General features: G+C 49.4%; 4 protein-coding genes across 4 annotated transcripts; 2 read left to right on the top strand and 2 right to left on the bottom strand.

The window, feature by feature from the left end:
* Positions 1-54: 54 nt before the first annotated feature.
* On the top strand, positions 55-2,232 carry GGI43DRAFT_407566 (eIF3 subunit 6 N terminal domain-containing protein). Its single transcript, XM_083206244.1, has 2 exons — positions 55-722; positions 812-2,232. Exons 1-2 carry the CDS (start codon positions 318-320, stop codon positions 1,724-1,726), a joined length of 1,320 nt encoding a protein of 439 aa, XP_083059953.1. The 5' UTR covers positions 55-317; the 3' UTR covers positions 1,727-2,232.
* GGI43DRAFT_407565 (anaphase promoting complex subunit 1) lies at positions 2,180-8,829 on the bottom strand. Its single transcript, XM_083206243.1, has 4 exons — positions 8,723-8,829; positions 5,599-8,656; positions 5,075-5,535; positions 2,180-5,019 (listed from the first exon to the last, which is right to left on the bottom strand). The coding sequence occupies exons 2-4, from the start codon at positions 8,435-8,437 to the stop codon at positions 2,446-2,448; spliced, it is 5,874 nt and encodes a 1,957-aa protein (XP_083059952.1). The 5' UTR covers positions 8,438-8,656; positions 8,723-8,829; the 3' UTR covers positions 2,180-2,445.
* Positions 8,830-13,506, top strand: GGI43DRAFT_407564 (vacuolar membrane protein Vps41-like protein). Its single transcript, XM_083206242.1, has 5 exons — positions 8,830-9,536; positions 9,593-9,619; positions 9,673-10,634; positions 10,705-12,472; positions 12,545-13,506. Exons 1-5 carry the CDS (start codon positions 8,991-8,993, stop codon positions 13,295-13,297), a joined length of 4,056 nt encoding a protein of 1,351 aa, XP_083059951.1. The 5' UTR covers positions 8,830-8,990; the 3' UTR covers positions 13,298-13,506.
* Positions 13,507-13,699: 193 nt separating this feature from the next.
* Positions 13,700-14,494, bottom strand: GGI43DRAFT_384667 (uncharacterized protein; the record flags this gene model as incomplete). The annotated part of the gene is made up of 3 exons (XM_083203551.1): positions 13,700-14,241; positions 14,292-14,351; positions 14,422-14,494. 3 exons carry the CDS (start codon positions 14,492-14,494, stop codon positions 13,700-13,702), a joined length of 675 nt encoding a protein of 224 aa, XP_083059950.1.
* Between the last annotated feature and the right edge of the window lie 2,647 nt (positions 14,495-17,141).

Below are 17,141 nucleotides of genomic sequence, written 5' to 3'. Positions count from 1 at the left end.
TCCAAACCGAATGCTGTCTTGCGACTTTGCCTACAAGTTCCATTTTCACCAAAAATCTCCAGATCACATGATGCGAAGCCAAAATGCAGCTCTTCGCGGGAGGCAGCGGCAGAATGTCGGCTAAAAAAGTTCAATCCCCCACAACCGCTTCGTGTATTCGCGAAATTAACCAAAAATCTGCCCCTCCATTTTCGGCGACCTTTTCCTAGATTTAGCGACGAGTTCCTCCTTTTTCAACGACAAAAAGGAACAATCTAGACGCCTAATTTCGCCGGGGACCGATTCTTTTCTCACTGCGAAATTTTCCTATACCCACCATGGAGGATATTCTGAAGGCCCTGCCAGCCGATGGCGCGTCAATCATGGCCAACGTTGCGCCGCACCTGAGCCGTCACCTGCTCTTCCCGCTCATCCAGTTCGAGGGCGACCAGGCCGAGGAGAAGGGCGATGCTGAGCTGGCCAAGAAGATTCTGTCGGGGAAGATCAAGCTGCTGGAGGACACCAACATGACCGACTACGTGGCGACCCTGTACTGCGATCTCCACGGCGTGGCTGAGCCGCCCGCCGAGTACACCAAGAAGAGACAGGATGTGCTTACCCAGCTGGACAAGTACGAGAAGGAGACAGAGCAGATTGCGAACCTTTTGACTCAGGACGAGGTCGTCAATGGCCTGCGAAGCGATAAGGTTGCCAACTTGGAGTTTCTCAAGAACCAGCACGGAGTAGGTGCAATCCAAGGCAGAAGCAGATTAAGCTGACTGCATAATTTTCTCCGTCTTGCTCAGCTATCAGAAATGCTAACATTTAACAGGTCACCCTCGAAATGGTGAATGCTCTGTACGATTTCGGACAGTTCCAGTTCCGATGCGGTCAATACGGCCCTGCCGCCGATATGCTCTACCAATTCCGAGTTCTCTCCACCGATAACGACAAGGTTGCCGCTGCAACTTGGGGAAAGCTTGCTTCTGAAATTCTCTCCACAAACTGGGAGTCTGCCGTCGATGAGCTTAAGAACGTCCGAGAGGGCATCGATACCAGACTCTTCAACAACCCCAGAGCTCAGCTTGACCACCGGACCATGCTTATCCACTGGTCCCTCTTCCCCCTGTTCAACTTCGAGGGTGCTCGTGAGCCCATCCTGGACATGTTCTTCTCTGCCTCCTACATCAACACCATTCAGACCTCTTGCCCCTGGATTCTGCGGTACCTGATTGCTGCCGTTATCACCGGCCGCACACGTGCTCGCAACAGCTCCGTCCAGCAGAAGCAGCTCAAGGACATCGTTCGCTATGTGCGACAGGAGGCCTATGAGTATGCCGACCCCATCACCCAGTTCGTTAACGCCCTCTACATCGCCCACGACTTCGATGCTGCCCGTGAGGCCCTCCGTCTGTCAGAGGAAGTGTGCCGAAGCGACTTCTTCTTGGCTGCATCCACCGATGCGTTTGTCAACGCCGCCCGACACCTCATCTGCGAGAGCTACTGCAAGATCTTCAGCCGAATGAACATTAGAGATCTGAGCGCCAAGCTTGGCCTGAACCCTGATGACGGCGAGAAGTGGATCGTCAACCTGATTCGCGAGACCCGCCTGGATGCCAAGATTGACAGCCAGGACGGCACCGTCATCATGAACCACCCTCCCAACAACGTTTACCAGCAGGTCATTGAGAAGACCAAGGGTGGATTCTTCAGAACACAGGTCCTCAACGCTGCTGTTTCCAAATAAATACGGAAAGTCTGCTAGCAAGTGTATTCGTAAGATATCAGAATAGCAAAACGAACACTCATATAACAGTCGATTTTCGTCGAAGAATGGGGGGGAAGTGGATTTAAGAGATGATGCTGGGCCTCATTTTTATAAACGGTCCCGAATTGGAAAAAAGCAAGAAGGAAAGACATTGGGCACAACGCGGATATATGGGCTACTGCAGACCAAAAAACCCGGCGATTTTAGATGCAAAAGAAGACTACTCAAACAAGGCTCTGGTTTGAAAAGGAGGGGGGCGGGCAATTTTAAAGACAAAAGAGCAAAAGAAACCGGTAGACTGGCCCTGTTTTATTTATGTTCATATCTCTCTTTCTCTCTGGTGATGCGGTTTGCATTGCATGGCGTTTATTCGGATAAAACAGGGACAGGGAGGATGTCATCTTGAGAGGGAGAGGAGGAGAGAGGGCAAGGGATGTAATGAAATTTATTTTATTGTGCAAATGATGAAAAGAGATTTGAATCCACCGTTGCTCTCTTATTGACTGTTTGGCGTGATGAAGATGCAATTTAACTGTTTCATTTTGGTGCATGCTTCATTGAGGCTCTTTGCTACTGATTCTATATCTATCTATATGACACCCCAGTATTTTTTCGTAACCCTTTCATAATTCGTGATATACTAACTGAGACAGCCTTCCTGACAAAAAATGGCCTTTTCCTTCTCAAATACCGCCTATTTACTGCTCATGCTGTCGGGCCGCCATCCACACTTTCCCCTTCAGGGCCTCGATAGCACTCTCTCTCATCCACCAGACGCCCTCGGCCTTTTCATCCTCCTTCTCTTCGTGATCTGAAGTGGCGTCCTCTCTCGACTTACGTCGAGGGGTGGCCGGCTTGATGGTGGTTTGACTATCTGATATGGCTGCTGATGAGGCCTGGCGGAGATTATCTCGAGCGTCACCCCATTCGAATAGTAGTCTTGCACCTTCAAGGCGCTCTCTATCACCACCCTCCATAATACCTCGCTCCATTTCGAGCCTCGCGTCGACAGCGGTTCCAATTCCACCCTGCTCTTCATCACCGGTATCCAGTAAGGCGGCTTTCTCAGCGTAGCTCAAGTCCTGCAGGGCACCCAAGTTAAGCACCCATTCTAGCGGGTTATCGCCTTTTCCATTTTCGCCGAGTGCCCTCAGCGTAGAAGCGAACGTGCCTTCGCGCGGTGGTCTCCTGCGGAGATAGAGCGTTTGCGTCTGCGCAAACGATTCTCTGAGCTCTTCATTGGAGAAGTCTAGTTCGACGTCCCAGAATTGCGGGCCACCGGCTGTGGTTACGCTGGAGATCTGATCGAGAGGGGGGAGAAGGCATGGAGTGGTTCTGTATAAAACTGCTTCGATGGAAGAGCTACCTCGCATATTGATATGCACAGGTACGGATACTGGCTGCCCTGTGACGGCATCTTTGGCGACAAGACATCGTTGTTCAGCTGCAAGAACCCAGAAATGTCTAAATGCCTGAAGATGCGATCGATTGTCCATAACATTCACCGGGAAAATTGGGTAAAAAGCTACCAGTAAGGCCGCTATTGCTTTATTGCTTGACCCAAAGGTAGCTGTTCCGCAGCCAAGGAACAATGCTCCAATGGCAAGATGAGCTGCAAGATGTGAGCCATAGGGTGTATCAGGGTCATCTCTGCCATGTAAAGCTCGAAGTCGACGGAGGACAGCAATATCACCTGTGCCAGCCATAACGATAGAGCAAGAGACTGCGAGAATATCTTGACACATTCGAGCGTTTGTCCTGGCAAGCTCTTCGTCATAGAGCGGAGCGGCATCTGGATGCATTCTCGGAGTTGCAGGAAGCCCAGTGATGCGCATGAATTGATCCAGATAATGCAATAGCAAATCTCGCACCTTGGGAGACGCACTTCCAGAGAAACGCAGAGAAATAGAAAAGCAGAGACCCGTCAAAATGCTGAAGAAGGGCAAATCAGAAGATCTCAGCTTAGATGTATTGCTTAATTTGTGGCGTGAGCGGTAGGGAGCAGGAAGACTTCTTTGAATCCAGTCAAATGTTGGTTCTATCTGGGACCAAAGAATAAGATTTTTCGTCATAGTCCGGAGAAGAAGAATGTCGGGGCGGACGTAGTCAAACTGAAGAACCGAATCGGGAACATCAATCTTGCGTGCTACAATTTGATCCTCTGACTTCATAAAGATCAGTGCAATAGCCATGACTGCGCCAGCTGAGGCTCGATCCAAGACGTGTACGATTTCAACATTTTTAGTTGCAGTCGCATGCGTAATGAGTTTCTCCGTGAGCCGCATATCTTGTAAGCCCTTGAGGTCATTTCCCTTGCCAAGGTTGATGAAACCAAGTGCAAAGCCGGCCGCAAGACGGTAACATTCGCTTCTCAGCGGCTCTTCCTCATCTTCATCTTCAACGTGCTCAATCTCCGAGAGCATTATTTCGCTCATACGTCGATGTTGGCTGCCACAATACAAGAGACCAATTCCCATGATACCAGACGTTTGAGTGAGAGGCGAGAGATTGAGTTCCGCAGCTCCACGTGGAAGCATGCGTGTGGCATGTACAGACAGGAGACGGGTTATGAGAGAGTCCATGGTGCCCATATATGACGCGGCGAGGCCCAGCAACAGACCAATGGAAGTCATGGTATGCTTTGGTGTCAGGTACTTGAAAGCTACCCACTTTGCGACATCTTTGAGATGTCCATTTAGCCCAAGAGCCAAAAGAAATCCTGCGTGGCGATTGCTAAGGTCTTGTCCCGGTTTATTGTACAGGATCCACGACGTATCTATGCCTTTTGCTTGGGGAGAAATTGCCAGTCCTGCTGCAACACCTTGGTGGAAAAATCCCCAGCATACTTTCTCTTCTGTAAATAGGGCTTTATCCACACCGACAGTGACATTGTTCGGCTTTACAACGCAGTTTAGGTTGAAGCCACCAATATGGAATTTCTGAGTGATGAGAGGAAAGCGTAGACTGTAATAGAGTAGTCCTCTTCCCGCTGGGATAGCCAGAGTGCCAGTGGCGATCCTGGAAACCAACTCCTTTTGCTTCTCCAAATATTCACTGTCAGGCAAGCCTGGGTCTTGGGCTAGACTCACAATCCTTGGCTTGTGAGTAGCAAGCAAATCTCGAGCTTCTTGAAGGCGACGGTCATCTTTGAAAAGAGCCCGGATAACTGATTGGCGTTCAGTTCCTTCGCCCTCATCGTAACCTTGACTATTTGCTTGTTCGACACTTTCACAGAGCAATTTGTATTCCCAGCTTGCAGTATGCGTGGGTGTCTAAGCGCCTTATTAGTAACTTACTTTCAAGCATTGGGTAATGATGACTACTTACCAAGATATTCGACATGGCCGGGCGAGGGCGTTTACTGGAGGTGAGAATTAGACTAATATCGGTTCTCTTTACCAATTCTAGCATCTCATCTGACCACGAAGAGGGAGGATGGGGTTGACAGAGTGCTATGGCATCTTGAAGAGGTATTAAAATAGCTTCCGGGAGAGTTTCGAGGACATGGCTCGTTAGTCTGCAGTCTTTCATTACTTCCACCATTTGCACTGCTGTGGCGTTGGGCTTTACAAGACTGAAGAAACGCTTGAACATCAAGGTTCGGGGAAGGATAGAGTCCCAGCGGCTATCAGTCATGTTGTCTGGCTCGGATAATTGTGTTGCGGCATAGAATATATCTGCCAGAGTGACATAATGTTGGTCGCGAAGTCCTATAAAACAGGACTGAATCCATTCTAGTATATCTGGCCTGTCCAGCGGCTCAGGGATTGGAGATTTCAGGCGAAGTTCTTCACGGTGAAGCTGGTTAGTTTACTAGTTTAAAGCTAGAAAAGAGAAGAAAGAAATCATACCTTGGTCATGGCGTGGGTCAATGTCTTCTTGTATTCCTAGCTCATAAAAGGATGAAAATGTATGCCATTTCAACCATCTTGCAACCTGACACAAGATAACTCGGAAATCAGCCCGGCCAGAGGGCTGGTACTCGGCAGACATGATATTGAGCTTCTGCTCTTCTGATAGTAGATGCAGGGCCATGAATATATCCACTGCGACTCTGCGCTTGTATTCAGGGTTTCTGCCTAGGGAAGTTGGGAGGTATCCAGAAGGGCCCAGAGCAGTTATCCCGAATGATGAGCTCATGTACTCTTTAGCAAGAGCAATATGCCTGGAAATAAACTTTGCGCCAAGACCTTGAGCAACATTTTGAGACGGGGTATCTTCCACATCTTCTTCAAGCACCCATTGCCATCCGCGATTAATCATCCACGTCGGACAGCCAAGAGAATTCACAGTCTCGCCCCTTTCTAGAGCTTTCCAATCATCAGAGTCCCGAATGGATGCGAACGAGCCAGAAGGAAGCCTCCGTTTCCGAACTGGGAGTCTCTCTGAAGGTGCGTTCCGAAGTTCTTGTCGGTCTAAATTTAGGAATAATGCTAGAAGTAAAGTAGTCAATGCAGACCATTCTACGTTGGCATCGGCTTTGCCTTGGCTATAGAGCCACTGCATGGTGTGAAGCCATCCTGTATGGATACGCTCTCCCAGCGAATCTGCCAAAACACTTCTGCAGACATTGAGAATATCGGATACCGGGCTGCTGGATGGTCGCAGCTGGATTTTCAACTGGTGCAAGCGCCCTTGGGTATCAACGACGTCAACAACTCCGCGATGTCTAGGGTGACAGACGCCGACAATGCTACCGTTGGTGAGATCTATAATTTCACTCTTTCGTTGCCTTACATCTCTGTCAACTGCCCTCCCGCGGAATTGTAAACTTTTTGTATCATCGACGAAAAGGAGAGAGATGGAGAGTTTGGTCATGTCACTCCATGGTGCCTGAGCGCTCAGCTCATGTCGGCCATCCATAGATTCAGATAGGACAAGGATGGCAGATTGGTTCCCATCCATAATTTTGCATGAGTCGACGACATTATGCGCCCTCTTGAAATCGCCTGGCAAGATGGTGACTGTGGTCTGTGGTGATTCCCCTCTCTCAGGATTTGTCGTAGCGTCAGGCTTTTGCTGTAGCTTAAGAGGAAAAGTAACCATCTGAAGGCGCTTCTCTACAATTTCTTGAATACCTATAAGCAATTGGCCCGCTTGGTAATCATTTGTAGCAAACGGAGGAGCCGCAAGGATGAAAACTTTGGACTGGTTTCGAGTTGCGCCGCCAGATGCTGAATAATGAACGTTTGAACTATCTATTGGAACGATGTGGATTTTGCTAAAGAGCATTTCGTGTTGTAGCCCATCAAATTCGCGATCATCAAGCCGTATGTTGTAAGCATGATCCTCTATACCACCATCTAGCGGAGCTTCCAGTAAGCTGCCAAGGCTATGATGGCCTTGGTGAATAAAAGAGGCACTAGAACGGCCGTGGTGACCAAGAGAATCATGTCTTTTTGAAGAGGCGCTACCCAAAAGTGAAGATTGGTCAGGGAATATTATCCTGTCGTAAGAGGCCGAGAGATCTGCGCGAGCTAGCATTGAACTCAGCCTACGTGAGCTCCTCCGTCCAACTCCAGAGCTTTCCATATCCTGCCTCTCTAGCGATGATACCAAGTCCAATGGTTTTTCGACCTTTTCGCTCTTCCGTGGCCGTTTCCCAGGCAGCGGCGCTCCAAAGCTATCTCGATGATTTGCTTGCACAGGGGTTGATGTACCACTGGCGAAACCTGGCTGCATAGAGCTTCGTCGTCGTGATGCCTTTGTGCCAGAAGGCTTGTGGCGTTTTATAAAGTGGTCTTGATGGTCCAAGTAGGTCAACCTCCAGATGGTGTAAGCATTGGCCTCACGATTGATAGTGACTCCCAATATCAGAGACTCGTGTGGATGCTCAGGGGAAGTGCCGGGGATAACAACTTTCTCAATATGGAGTATTTCCTCGCAAGGATCAAGGAAGCCATGTCTCTTTGAAGATTTGTTTCTACCTCTTCTCGTCGAAGTTGGTTTTTCGGAACCCGTTACCACAAGCCCAATATCCAACAAGGGATCAGTGAGGGCTACAAGTCGAGGCCAATGTGATTCGGGTTGTTCCAATGGCGCATCCCACATGTTTTCCAGCGTCATATTCAATCCCACCGGTAGCGATTTTGGGTTTCCAAGGCTCTCCATGGAGAAAGCAGTTTGCTGGGAGCCCTGTAGTGCAGTCAACTGTGACGAAACAAAAGAGTTGGGCGGGACTCGAGGAAACTTTAAGGCAATTGGCGCCAGGTTCTCAGTCTTTTGCTTCGTCTGGATGAGGACTCCAACGGGGGCGGCACATGCTGATTCTACTTCGAACGGCATGTGGACTACGTGACTTGTCCCCGACAACATGTAGATATGAGCCTGGGTCTTGAGAAAGACCACCAAGCCCTTTTCAAGGGCCACGGGGTGGCGATCCCCAGCACCAGAGGCTTTGCGGCCACTGCCCTCATCTTCAGAAGCTGGAAAATACGTGAGAAGAGCCTGCGTGATAGATTCTTTTTCAAGGTCGAATTTGAATGTTTTGCGGAAAAGCCCTCCACGGGACCACACGACACACTTATCAGTCGTAAGCAGTTCATCCTCTATCTGCGCTCCATCTCTGTCATCAATGAAGATATCCCAGGCATAAGATGAAGAAGGCGGATCCTGGGGAAGCAGCTGTTCGTCAATGGCATGCCTGAGCCCTGCTGGCTGATGCAAGCCTAGAGATTGAACAGTCGCCATATTGAACAAGGATGAGCTCCATAAGCCCGTTCAGAAAAGCGTCGTGCTTCAACCACTTAGTGTTTGTTGGATCCTAGTCGAGGCATTGTCTCCCGTTCAGAAATTCCCAGCTAAATGCGTGGCAGATACAGGCAATCCTGCCAGGATATATGCTTTTCCCTTCGTTGTTGATGAGGCACCTGGAATACCGAAATATTCGCGTGTCGGCGCGTGGCTAAGCTTTAGTGGGGTCAGCTGCGACTGAAGAGTATCTCACAGGGGACTTGGGCATCGTGGTAGCAGTACCAGTTAGCGGCCATAGCTGCCTCAGCTGGCACTAATGCACCTTTAAGGCATTGATAGCTCGTGACGTCGACGTCGAACGCAGCTCCCGTCAGGTACCAAAACTGCGGAGTACTACCTGCATAGCATCATCACCACCACCGCCTACTTACTTTGTTTTTTGCTTCCACTTTGTCGAGCAGCGGCCGAGTGCTGCATGCTCTGATTTTTGAATTCGAGCTTTATCAGCGATCCTTTTAGTACCCAGAATGACATATGCGCAATTGTCATCATGACAGGACAGCCGCCCCAGCAGCTTGATGGGCAGCAATCGCCGCCGGAGCTCTCTGATGCGCACAGCGTGAGCTCCACGCCAACCAACATGACGGAAGACGAACACAGTGAGCAGGCAAATACTTCGAGAGTATCAGAAGATGGAAAATCAGAAGGCGAACCGACTGGAGAGGCGGAAGAAAGTGCCGATAGCCGGACGACTACGAGAGATGGCGGTGACGAAGACGGCGAGCGAAGCACCAAGGTAGAGAGCAAAGATATGGAGGCTACCAATGCCGATGTCGGTTCCGACGCCGACAACAATAAAAAAGGTGAAAAAGGTGAAGAAGAGGAAGAGGACGAGGACGAGGTAGAGGAAGGCGAAGAAGAGGACGAAGAGGACGAGGAGGACGAAGACGAAGACGAAGAAGAGGAGGACGAGGATGAAGAGGAAGAGGAGGACGAGGAGCCGCTTCTGAAATCTGTGAGGCTTACTCAACACCTTGGCGCGGTCTATCGCAACGGCGATGCGACTAGTGCTTGTCTCGTCGCAGGCGACAAGATGGTATGGGTCCTCTAATATTCGCATATACATGAGCTATACTGATTGGACGATTACAGATTGTTGGCACGCATAATGGCAATATCGTAAGTAGCGACGAGTCAGCTCTCTCAGCTCATAATACTAACTAACGACCTAGCACGTTATCCAACTGCCTGGCTTCAATACGTTACGTGTATACCATGCGCACTCGGCTTCCGTCACCGCCATATCGATATCTCCATATCCTCCTCCTCTTCCAGATGAGAGGGCTGAGGTGCTTCAGCGAACACAAACCGGATTATCTGGACCGCCTGCGAGGCCATCCGAAACGTCTCCCTCAGCAGCGTCGAAACGGCTGAGAGAGGCGCCCCAAGTGCCTAGAACTCCTTCAAATGACATCCATATTGCTACATCGTCAATGGATGGCAATGTTTGCGTCCAGTCTCTAATAGACATGAAAGATGTTCAGCTTCGAAACTTTGCTAGACCCGTACAAGCAGTCGCTTTGTCCCCAGATTATAAGTCGGATCGTACATATCTATCTGGTGGACGAGCAGGGCAGCTTATTCTTACGGTAGGAGGAGGCCCTGGTCGCAGTACCTCAACCACAGTCGGTACCGCGGCTGCTGTTGCATCTGATTGGCTTTCTACCATAGGAGTCAAGAATAGTGGTGGAAAAGACACAGTGTTGCATTCCGGAGAGGGAACTATCAACGCCATTAAATGGTCTCTATCAGGGAAGTATGTCGCTTGGCTCAACGAGCATGGTACTAAGATTATGAGATCCAAGCTTCATCTCGATAGTACAGAGATTGAAGATGCCTGGAAGAGAATTGGCCATGTTGACAGGCCACACACCACCCAATGGGAAACTATGGCCGGAGTTTGGAAAGGCCGTGTTGAATGGATTGACGAGAAGTCGGTTGAAAGTGACGAGTCAGAGGTTGGTCCTCAGGATCCAGCCATTTCTTCATCTGCTTCGTCCAGCACAAAGACTATTGAAAGACTTCTTGTTGGCTGGGGAGGAACCATGTGGATCATTCATGTTCACCCGAGCGGGATAGGCTCTGGTAGGCACGCTGGTGAGAAAACTATTGCGCGTGCTGAAATTGCCAAGATGTAAGTGGCTCTTCCCTCTCCTCATAATTTGATAAAAGCCCCAGTTAGTATAATACTGACAGCCATCCAGCCTTCACATAGACTGTATCATCTCTGGAATCTCTCTATATGCTCAGAATCAACTGCTGGTATTGGCATTCTGCTCTCCGGAAGATGAAGATGATGCTGCAGAGGATGACACATCTGGTCCATCTCACGCGCGGGATTCGCCCAAGAAGCATAAGTCCAAGCATTCTACGTCCTCTGCGGAAAATGAGCCACACCGTGGCCAACGGCAGCGATTAAATGCAATGCCTCCAGAGCTGAGGCTGATTGATCTCAAATCTCAAGCTGAAGTAGATCGACATACCCTCGCCATTAATCGTGTCGATAGGCTCTCTGCTGCTGACTATCATATGTGTCTCCTACCTGCTCAAAATGCTGCTTCAGTAGTGGCCTCAACGAGGGGCGCATTGGAAGCACTTGCCGGCATTGGATCAGAGATGTGGAATGTTGCGATTAACCCAAAATCTCTCTTCAGCTCAGGGGCCAGTATCCTAAGTAGAGAGAGTGAGGATGGCGCATCTAAAGCCGGAAGTATAGCAGGTACCATCCGGTCAAGTTATATTAGAGCTAGAGTGCCGACGGTACACCCTGCACTCTCCAAGCCAGGAGTAAAGATATTCATTCACAGTCCGTACGACAGCATCTTGGCTACCAAACGAGATCTTTCTGATCACCTCACTTGGCTAGTGGAACGTGAGCAGTACCAACAAGCATGGGAACTTCTTGATGAGAACCCAGAGATTTTGGCAGAGTCGCTTGATGGCGTCGTAGACCCAGCAGCGCCTGCTACGCCGTTAAAAAACCAGGCTGGGGCCGATGACTTTTTTGATGACGAATCTGTGGCAGACACGATACAGAGAAATATGTATTCTGCTGTAGAAAAAGAGAAGAGAAGAGTTGGTGAACTGTGGATTCGGGAAGTGATTGACGATGGTGATTGGGAATTGGCTGGCCAAGTCTGTGGCAAAGTTCTCACCACTCCTGATCGCTGGGAAAAGTGGGTGTGGACTTTTGCAGGCGCCAATAAATTTGACGAAATTACCAAGCACATGCCAACCAAGCCGATGAAGCCACCGTTACCGACGACCATATATGAGGTGCTTTTGGGGCATTATATACAGAACAACAAGCCCCGGTTCCGAGAGTTACTAGATATCTGGTCAACCGACCTCTTTGATATACCCGCGATCACAACGACGCTTGAAAATCAACTCAAGTATCGCGATGTTCGTGAAAATAGTGTTGAAGATGGCGAGAAGGGCAGAGATTGGAAAATTGTTGTAGAAAGCTTAGCTAAGCTTTACGAAGCTGGTGGTCGCCAACGTGATGCACTGAAGTGCTATATCAGGCTTCAGGATGCAGACTCGGCATTCCGCTTGATAGGCGATTTCCATCTCGCAGACGCTGTAGTAGACGATATTCCTGCATTTATCGGACTACGAGTTTCCCCTGAACGGCTCAAGCATATGACTGAACCTGAGCTCGTTGCGGCAACTAGCGAAGCGATTACACTGCTTGTTGATGAGGCTCAGCACGGCCTTGTACGGCCAGAGGTAGTCGTGGAGCAGCTACAAGCAAGAAATCTCCAGCTCTATCTGTTTTTCTATATGCGCGGGCTGTGGAGAGGTCAAGGAATCACGGAGCACACTGGCGAAAACGTCGAACGGCTGGTCATGGACAGCCAGTCTCTGGTAGATAACTTTGCGGATTTGGCCGTTCGTCTATTTGCTACGTTTGACAGGCCACTTCTTATGGAATTTTTGAAGACCTCGACTTCATACGGATTTGAAAAGGTAAGATTGGTTAAACCCTCCCCTCCCCCATCTCCCCTGATAACTGCTTACGCCTCTCGTACTCGTATTTAGGCCGTCCAAGAGTGTGAGCAATGTTCATACTATGACGAATTAGTGTATCTATACTCCAAGACGGGACAAATGAAGCGTGCGCTGTATCTCATCATTGACCGATTAAACGACGTCAACAAAGCAATTGATTTCGCGAAAGAGCAGGATGATCCTGACTTGTGGGAAGATTTGCTCAACTACAGCATGGACAAGCCTAGTTTCATCCGAGCCCTTCTGGAGCAAGTTGGCACAACCATAAATCCAATAACATTGGTTCGACGAATTCCCGAGGGTCTTGAGATTCAAGGTCTAAGAGAAGGGCTTATTCATATGATGAAAGAGCACGAGCTGCAGCACAGCATTAGCTGGGGTGTAGCGACGGTATTACGAAGTGAAGTCGCGACGGCTCAAAACGAGCTTCGAACAGGGCAGCGCAAGGGTATCAAGTTCGAAGTCTTGGCGGAAGAAGATGCTGCTGAGAAGGAGAAGGCAGAAAGCGAGGATACGGCACCAAAACCTGGCCAGTGCGCGAAATGCCTCGAAACATTCACCGAATATGAGATGGAAGCTCTGATGGGATTCGTGTGCGGACACGCATTCCACGTGAGCCATTTGCTTGAGATGCTGCACAGTGGCAGGAGGGCCGATGTTGATCTTGGGCCTGGACTAGAAGAAGGTGGGCGATATTCAGTTGCAATGAAAGTTATGAAGGCGAGGCTGTTGAGAGACAGGGTGAGAGGAGGCTGTCCAATCTGCCACCCAGCTGAAGCGTAGAATTAAATATGCGTATATTGGGCGTTATCGTTTTATATATCCTGGGATTTGTTCATAGCCCATTGCGATAGTATGGTAGATCTAATTAGTATTTGATACATTCTAGTGTATCTGGGTCGGAGCAGAAGTAGTTATTTCTCATATCTGGACGTCCATTTTATCTTATTGTTGTATGTACCTCTAATGTACAAATGAAAGAATTTAAGCAACTTTATCCCTATTGCCTATCATGCGGCAGTGTCATGAAAATTTCCCAAACGTACAAATCAAATCCAGGTATTGACCTCTCAACTTGCCCTAAATATCGACCTCATCTCGAGGAGCGTCCACTGAAAAGAAACATGCAGATGCCGCAGCGACTAAAAACCCAGGGGTTTTATGCAGCGCTATTTAGATGGCTAATTAGATGAAATAAGCCAAGGCCATGACGGCAGTTCCAAGAGCAACACTGGGAAGTGCCTTGAGGACCGCTCCGGCGTTGGTGCGATCCGGGGCAGAGGGAGCAGTCATGCTGCCGGAGGGGCTGTCGTTGGAAGAGGCAGCAGTCGAATTGGTCTGCTGCTTGCCCGTGGCAGAGCTCGAGGCAGAAAGAGTGCCACCAGTGGTAATGGCAGATCCAGTAGCAGCAAGAATAGAGCTGGTCTTGAGGGTTGGGTTGCCAAGGCTATCAGTAGTTGAAATGACAGTGGCAGCCGTCTCGCCGGTGGGCTGAGGAGCATCAGGGGAAACCTCAGTCGCGGCTGTAGTTGGGGCAGGCTCGCCAGGGACAATTGTACCCTCAACCACCGGGGGAGCAGATGCAGCTTGAATGGTCGACTCGACGGCAGGAGCAGAATAGCCAGCAGAAGACTCAGGGGTAACAGCAGTGGTAGCGGGGGCCAAAGACACCTGGCACTGGGTACTCTCGATAACAGTGCAGTAGTTCATGGAATACATGAGGACACCTAGACAGTGTTAAAAATTTGAGAAGTCCACATCAGGGGGGAGGGCGAACCGTTGGAGGTGGTAGAGCCGATCTGCTGAGGCTCAGCAGTAACAGTCGACTGGCAGTCCGCTGGGAAATATTAGTTAGGTGACCGAAATTTGATAAGTTGACTATTTGTGCGAATAATGGGAAAACTCACAGTAGGGAGTGGCGGCAAACGCGCCAGACAAGAGGAGGCCTGCGAGGGCCATGGTCATCTTGGGTGAAGCCATTGCGACGGCTTTGAGAGAACGGATGTTGAGTGAGTATAGGATAAGGGGCTTATTATGTTGGTAGTCTAAAGTAAATTGGTTAGTGGCAAGTGAGAGACAACATTATGATGATGGCTAAACAGGATCTGCGGCCGTTTGGCTGAGGAGTTGGACCTCGCGATGTTGCGCAGGGAAGATCAAGAAATCATTTGCAGGAAATCAAGACATCATGGTATCTGAGGGCATAATGCATCAAATAGAATATGCAAAAGAGAATCCATACCTTGAGTATTGTGTGCGTTGTTTGGATCGCAGAGATAATTGTGTGATGACGATGAGGAAGGGAAGGAGAGGAGGGAAGGAGAAGGAAGGGGATTCAGAACGAGCGTAAATAGATGCGGCCCACAATTTCTTTTGGCAATGGGGTCAGTAAAACGCATCTCTGAAACTGCTTTATTTGCTTGTTTTTCTTGTTTGCATAAATAGAGGTTGAACGGGGGATTTGGGAGCGACAGTGGTGGGCAGCTGGCAGCCGGCAGTGCTCCGAATCAGGGCTACGAGAACTGGTGGTTGCCAAGGAGATTAGGTGATACGACGAATATATTAGGCATGATGCAGAGTTTCAGCATTTAATTGCAAAGAAAAGAAACAGTCTGTTAATCTGGTACGAAAGAGGGCGTGTAGTAAATTGCTTCATGGATGCTTGTGAAGGTTGTGTAAAGGGGGAACTATCGCTAGAGACATTTGGCGATTTACAGAAAGGGCAGATTGACATATATTGATATTTTATATATCGCTTGAATTACTGGTGAGAGAAGCGAGCGTCATTTTGCGCATCTTGCTGTTTGCCATTTATTGTTTGCCATTTTGCTATTAGAGTGCTTTACCTCTGCGTGTTGACTTACCTATGATAGCTACCTAGATACAAGGAAGCTTACCTTTGTAATTTCGCCACATCTCCAGAGTATAGCCTATGCTTACGTACTAAATAACAAACTAATTTAAGGAAATGCTATTCAACACCCCCAGTTTCGTTATCCAGCAACTCGGCGGTAACTTAATAACCTGGTCAGTCCAGACATGTATATACATTTAAGAAATATAAAACAATTGGAGGCAGTAGAGGCAGTAGAGGCAGTAGAGGCAGTAGAGGCAGTAGAGGCAGTAGAGGCAGTAGAGGCAGTAGAGGCAGCAGTTGAAAATTCGCAGCTTTAGCTACGGCTAGGGTGCTAGATAACGAAACTGGGGCGTTGAATAGCAATTCCCTAGAGCTATCATGTTCTGCTGTAAAGCCCAAAGAAAAGCCGTTTGTATGAACGTTTGTTCCCCGGCAGTTGCTGTGATAATACGAGTAAGCAGGTACCCGAGCCATGTCACCAACCGGCTGACACAGAAACACCAATTCATCTCATCTTATGCAGACTAGGCCTCTTTCTAGCAAAGAAGCCCACCCGTCTCAAACGCCGTATTCTTAGGACAGCACTCTATTGGCGCCTCCTTTTCCCCCTTCCCTCTCTCCCTCCCTCTGCTTTACGTGTATTTAGTAATTGCCTTCAGCTTTAGGACACAAAGCTTGGGGTAAAAGGTACCATTCATAAGGGATAGGTTGCCCGCAGGCCAGGCACAGCTGAGAAAAGCCAGGGCTCTTCCCCATTGGGGAGACGCCGTGAATTAACTTCTGCCAGCAGGTGGTGGGCGCAATTAGTTTCCAACTTTGTTTCTTTGTTATTAATTATTTTAGCGAAAAATAAAATCAAATAAAACAAGCTTCCGTCCTCTTGCCGGCCGCGTACAATCGGCGGCTGATTATGCCGAGACCTATAATCTCCATTGCGCCGGTCGCCAAGCTGTCTGTATCGGTGTCTCTGCGGGCATTTGCCCGACTTATGCGTGAGATGGTCCAGCGTCGATACTTAAGCTTTTCGAGCTAGCATCGACACTAAACCCTTTGACCCTTTGACGCATGCCGGCAATTGCTGCTGTCCTCCCCACACGCATCGCAACTCCAATCTGCAGGGTAAACTTGCTTGGAAATCCTAGCTGGAGCAAGCGGAAGATCGCAAAGCCTCGTCCAAGCCCGTCATACCTCTGAGACGTTGCCAAGCTTCGAGAGGGCTTCGGAGCAAGATGCGAGACGCGCCAATTGCTCTTCCATGGGCGAACATCATGGTGAGCTCAAAGGGCACACATCCCTGCTCTGCCGGTAACGATGACGGCTCATGGCGGGCCCCAGAATCAGAGAATAGGCCCATCAACTGGCTATCGACGCCACGAGCCTCCTAGACTGGCTCTCCAACATTCGACCTTCCATCCTTGCAAACGCCTCGGCACTTTTAGCTCTTGGACTAATCCTGCCACCGCTTCACACTGATTTGCCGGAGCTCTGGTGGAGCTCTGGAAGCTGCAATGCTAGTGCTCAATTGCTCCCTCCACAACCCGCAAATCGTTTAACCGACCGTCCCAAAGCATCGACATTCCTGCGAATCACACCCGTCACTACCATCGCCCCTCGACCGTGTCCCGAGAGTTCCGGCCTCTAGTCCGGGGTTGGGTCACACGATCCTCGATACTGGACTGTACCGTTGAGATAGTTTTCGAGCCTCGTCGGCGTTGTGGAAGACCAGTGTTGCTCTATATCCGGGCCCGTCAAAGCCATCCCAACAGGGTA

This window comes from Trichoderma evansii (genome assembly GCF_050947405.1).
Source record: "Trichoderma evansii strain SZMC 28006 chromosome Unknown GGI43scaffold_12, whole genome shotgun sequence".
NCBI classification, from domain to species: domain Eukaryota; kingdom Fungi; phylum Ascomycota; class Sordariomycetes; order Hypocreales; family Hypocreaceae; genus Trichoderma; species Trichoderma evansii.
Note: the sequence above shows the minus strand (reverse complement) of the source record. Positions and strands in the feature narration are given on the sequence as shown.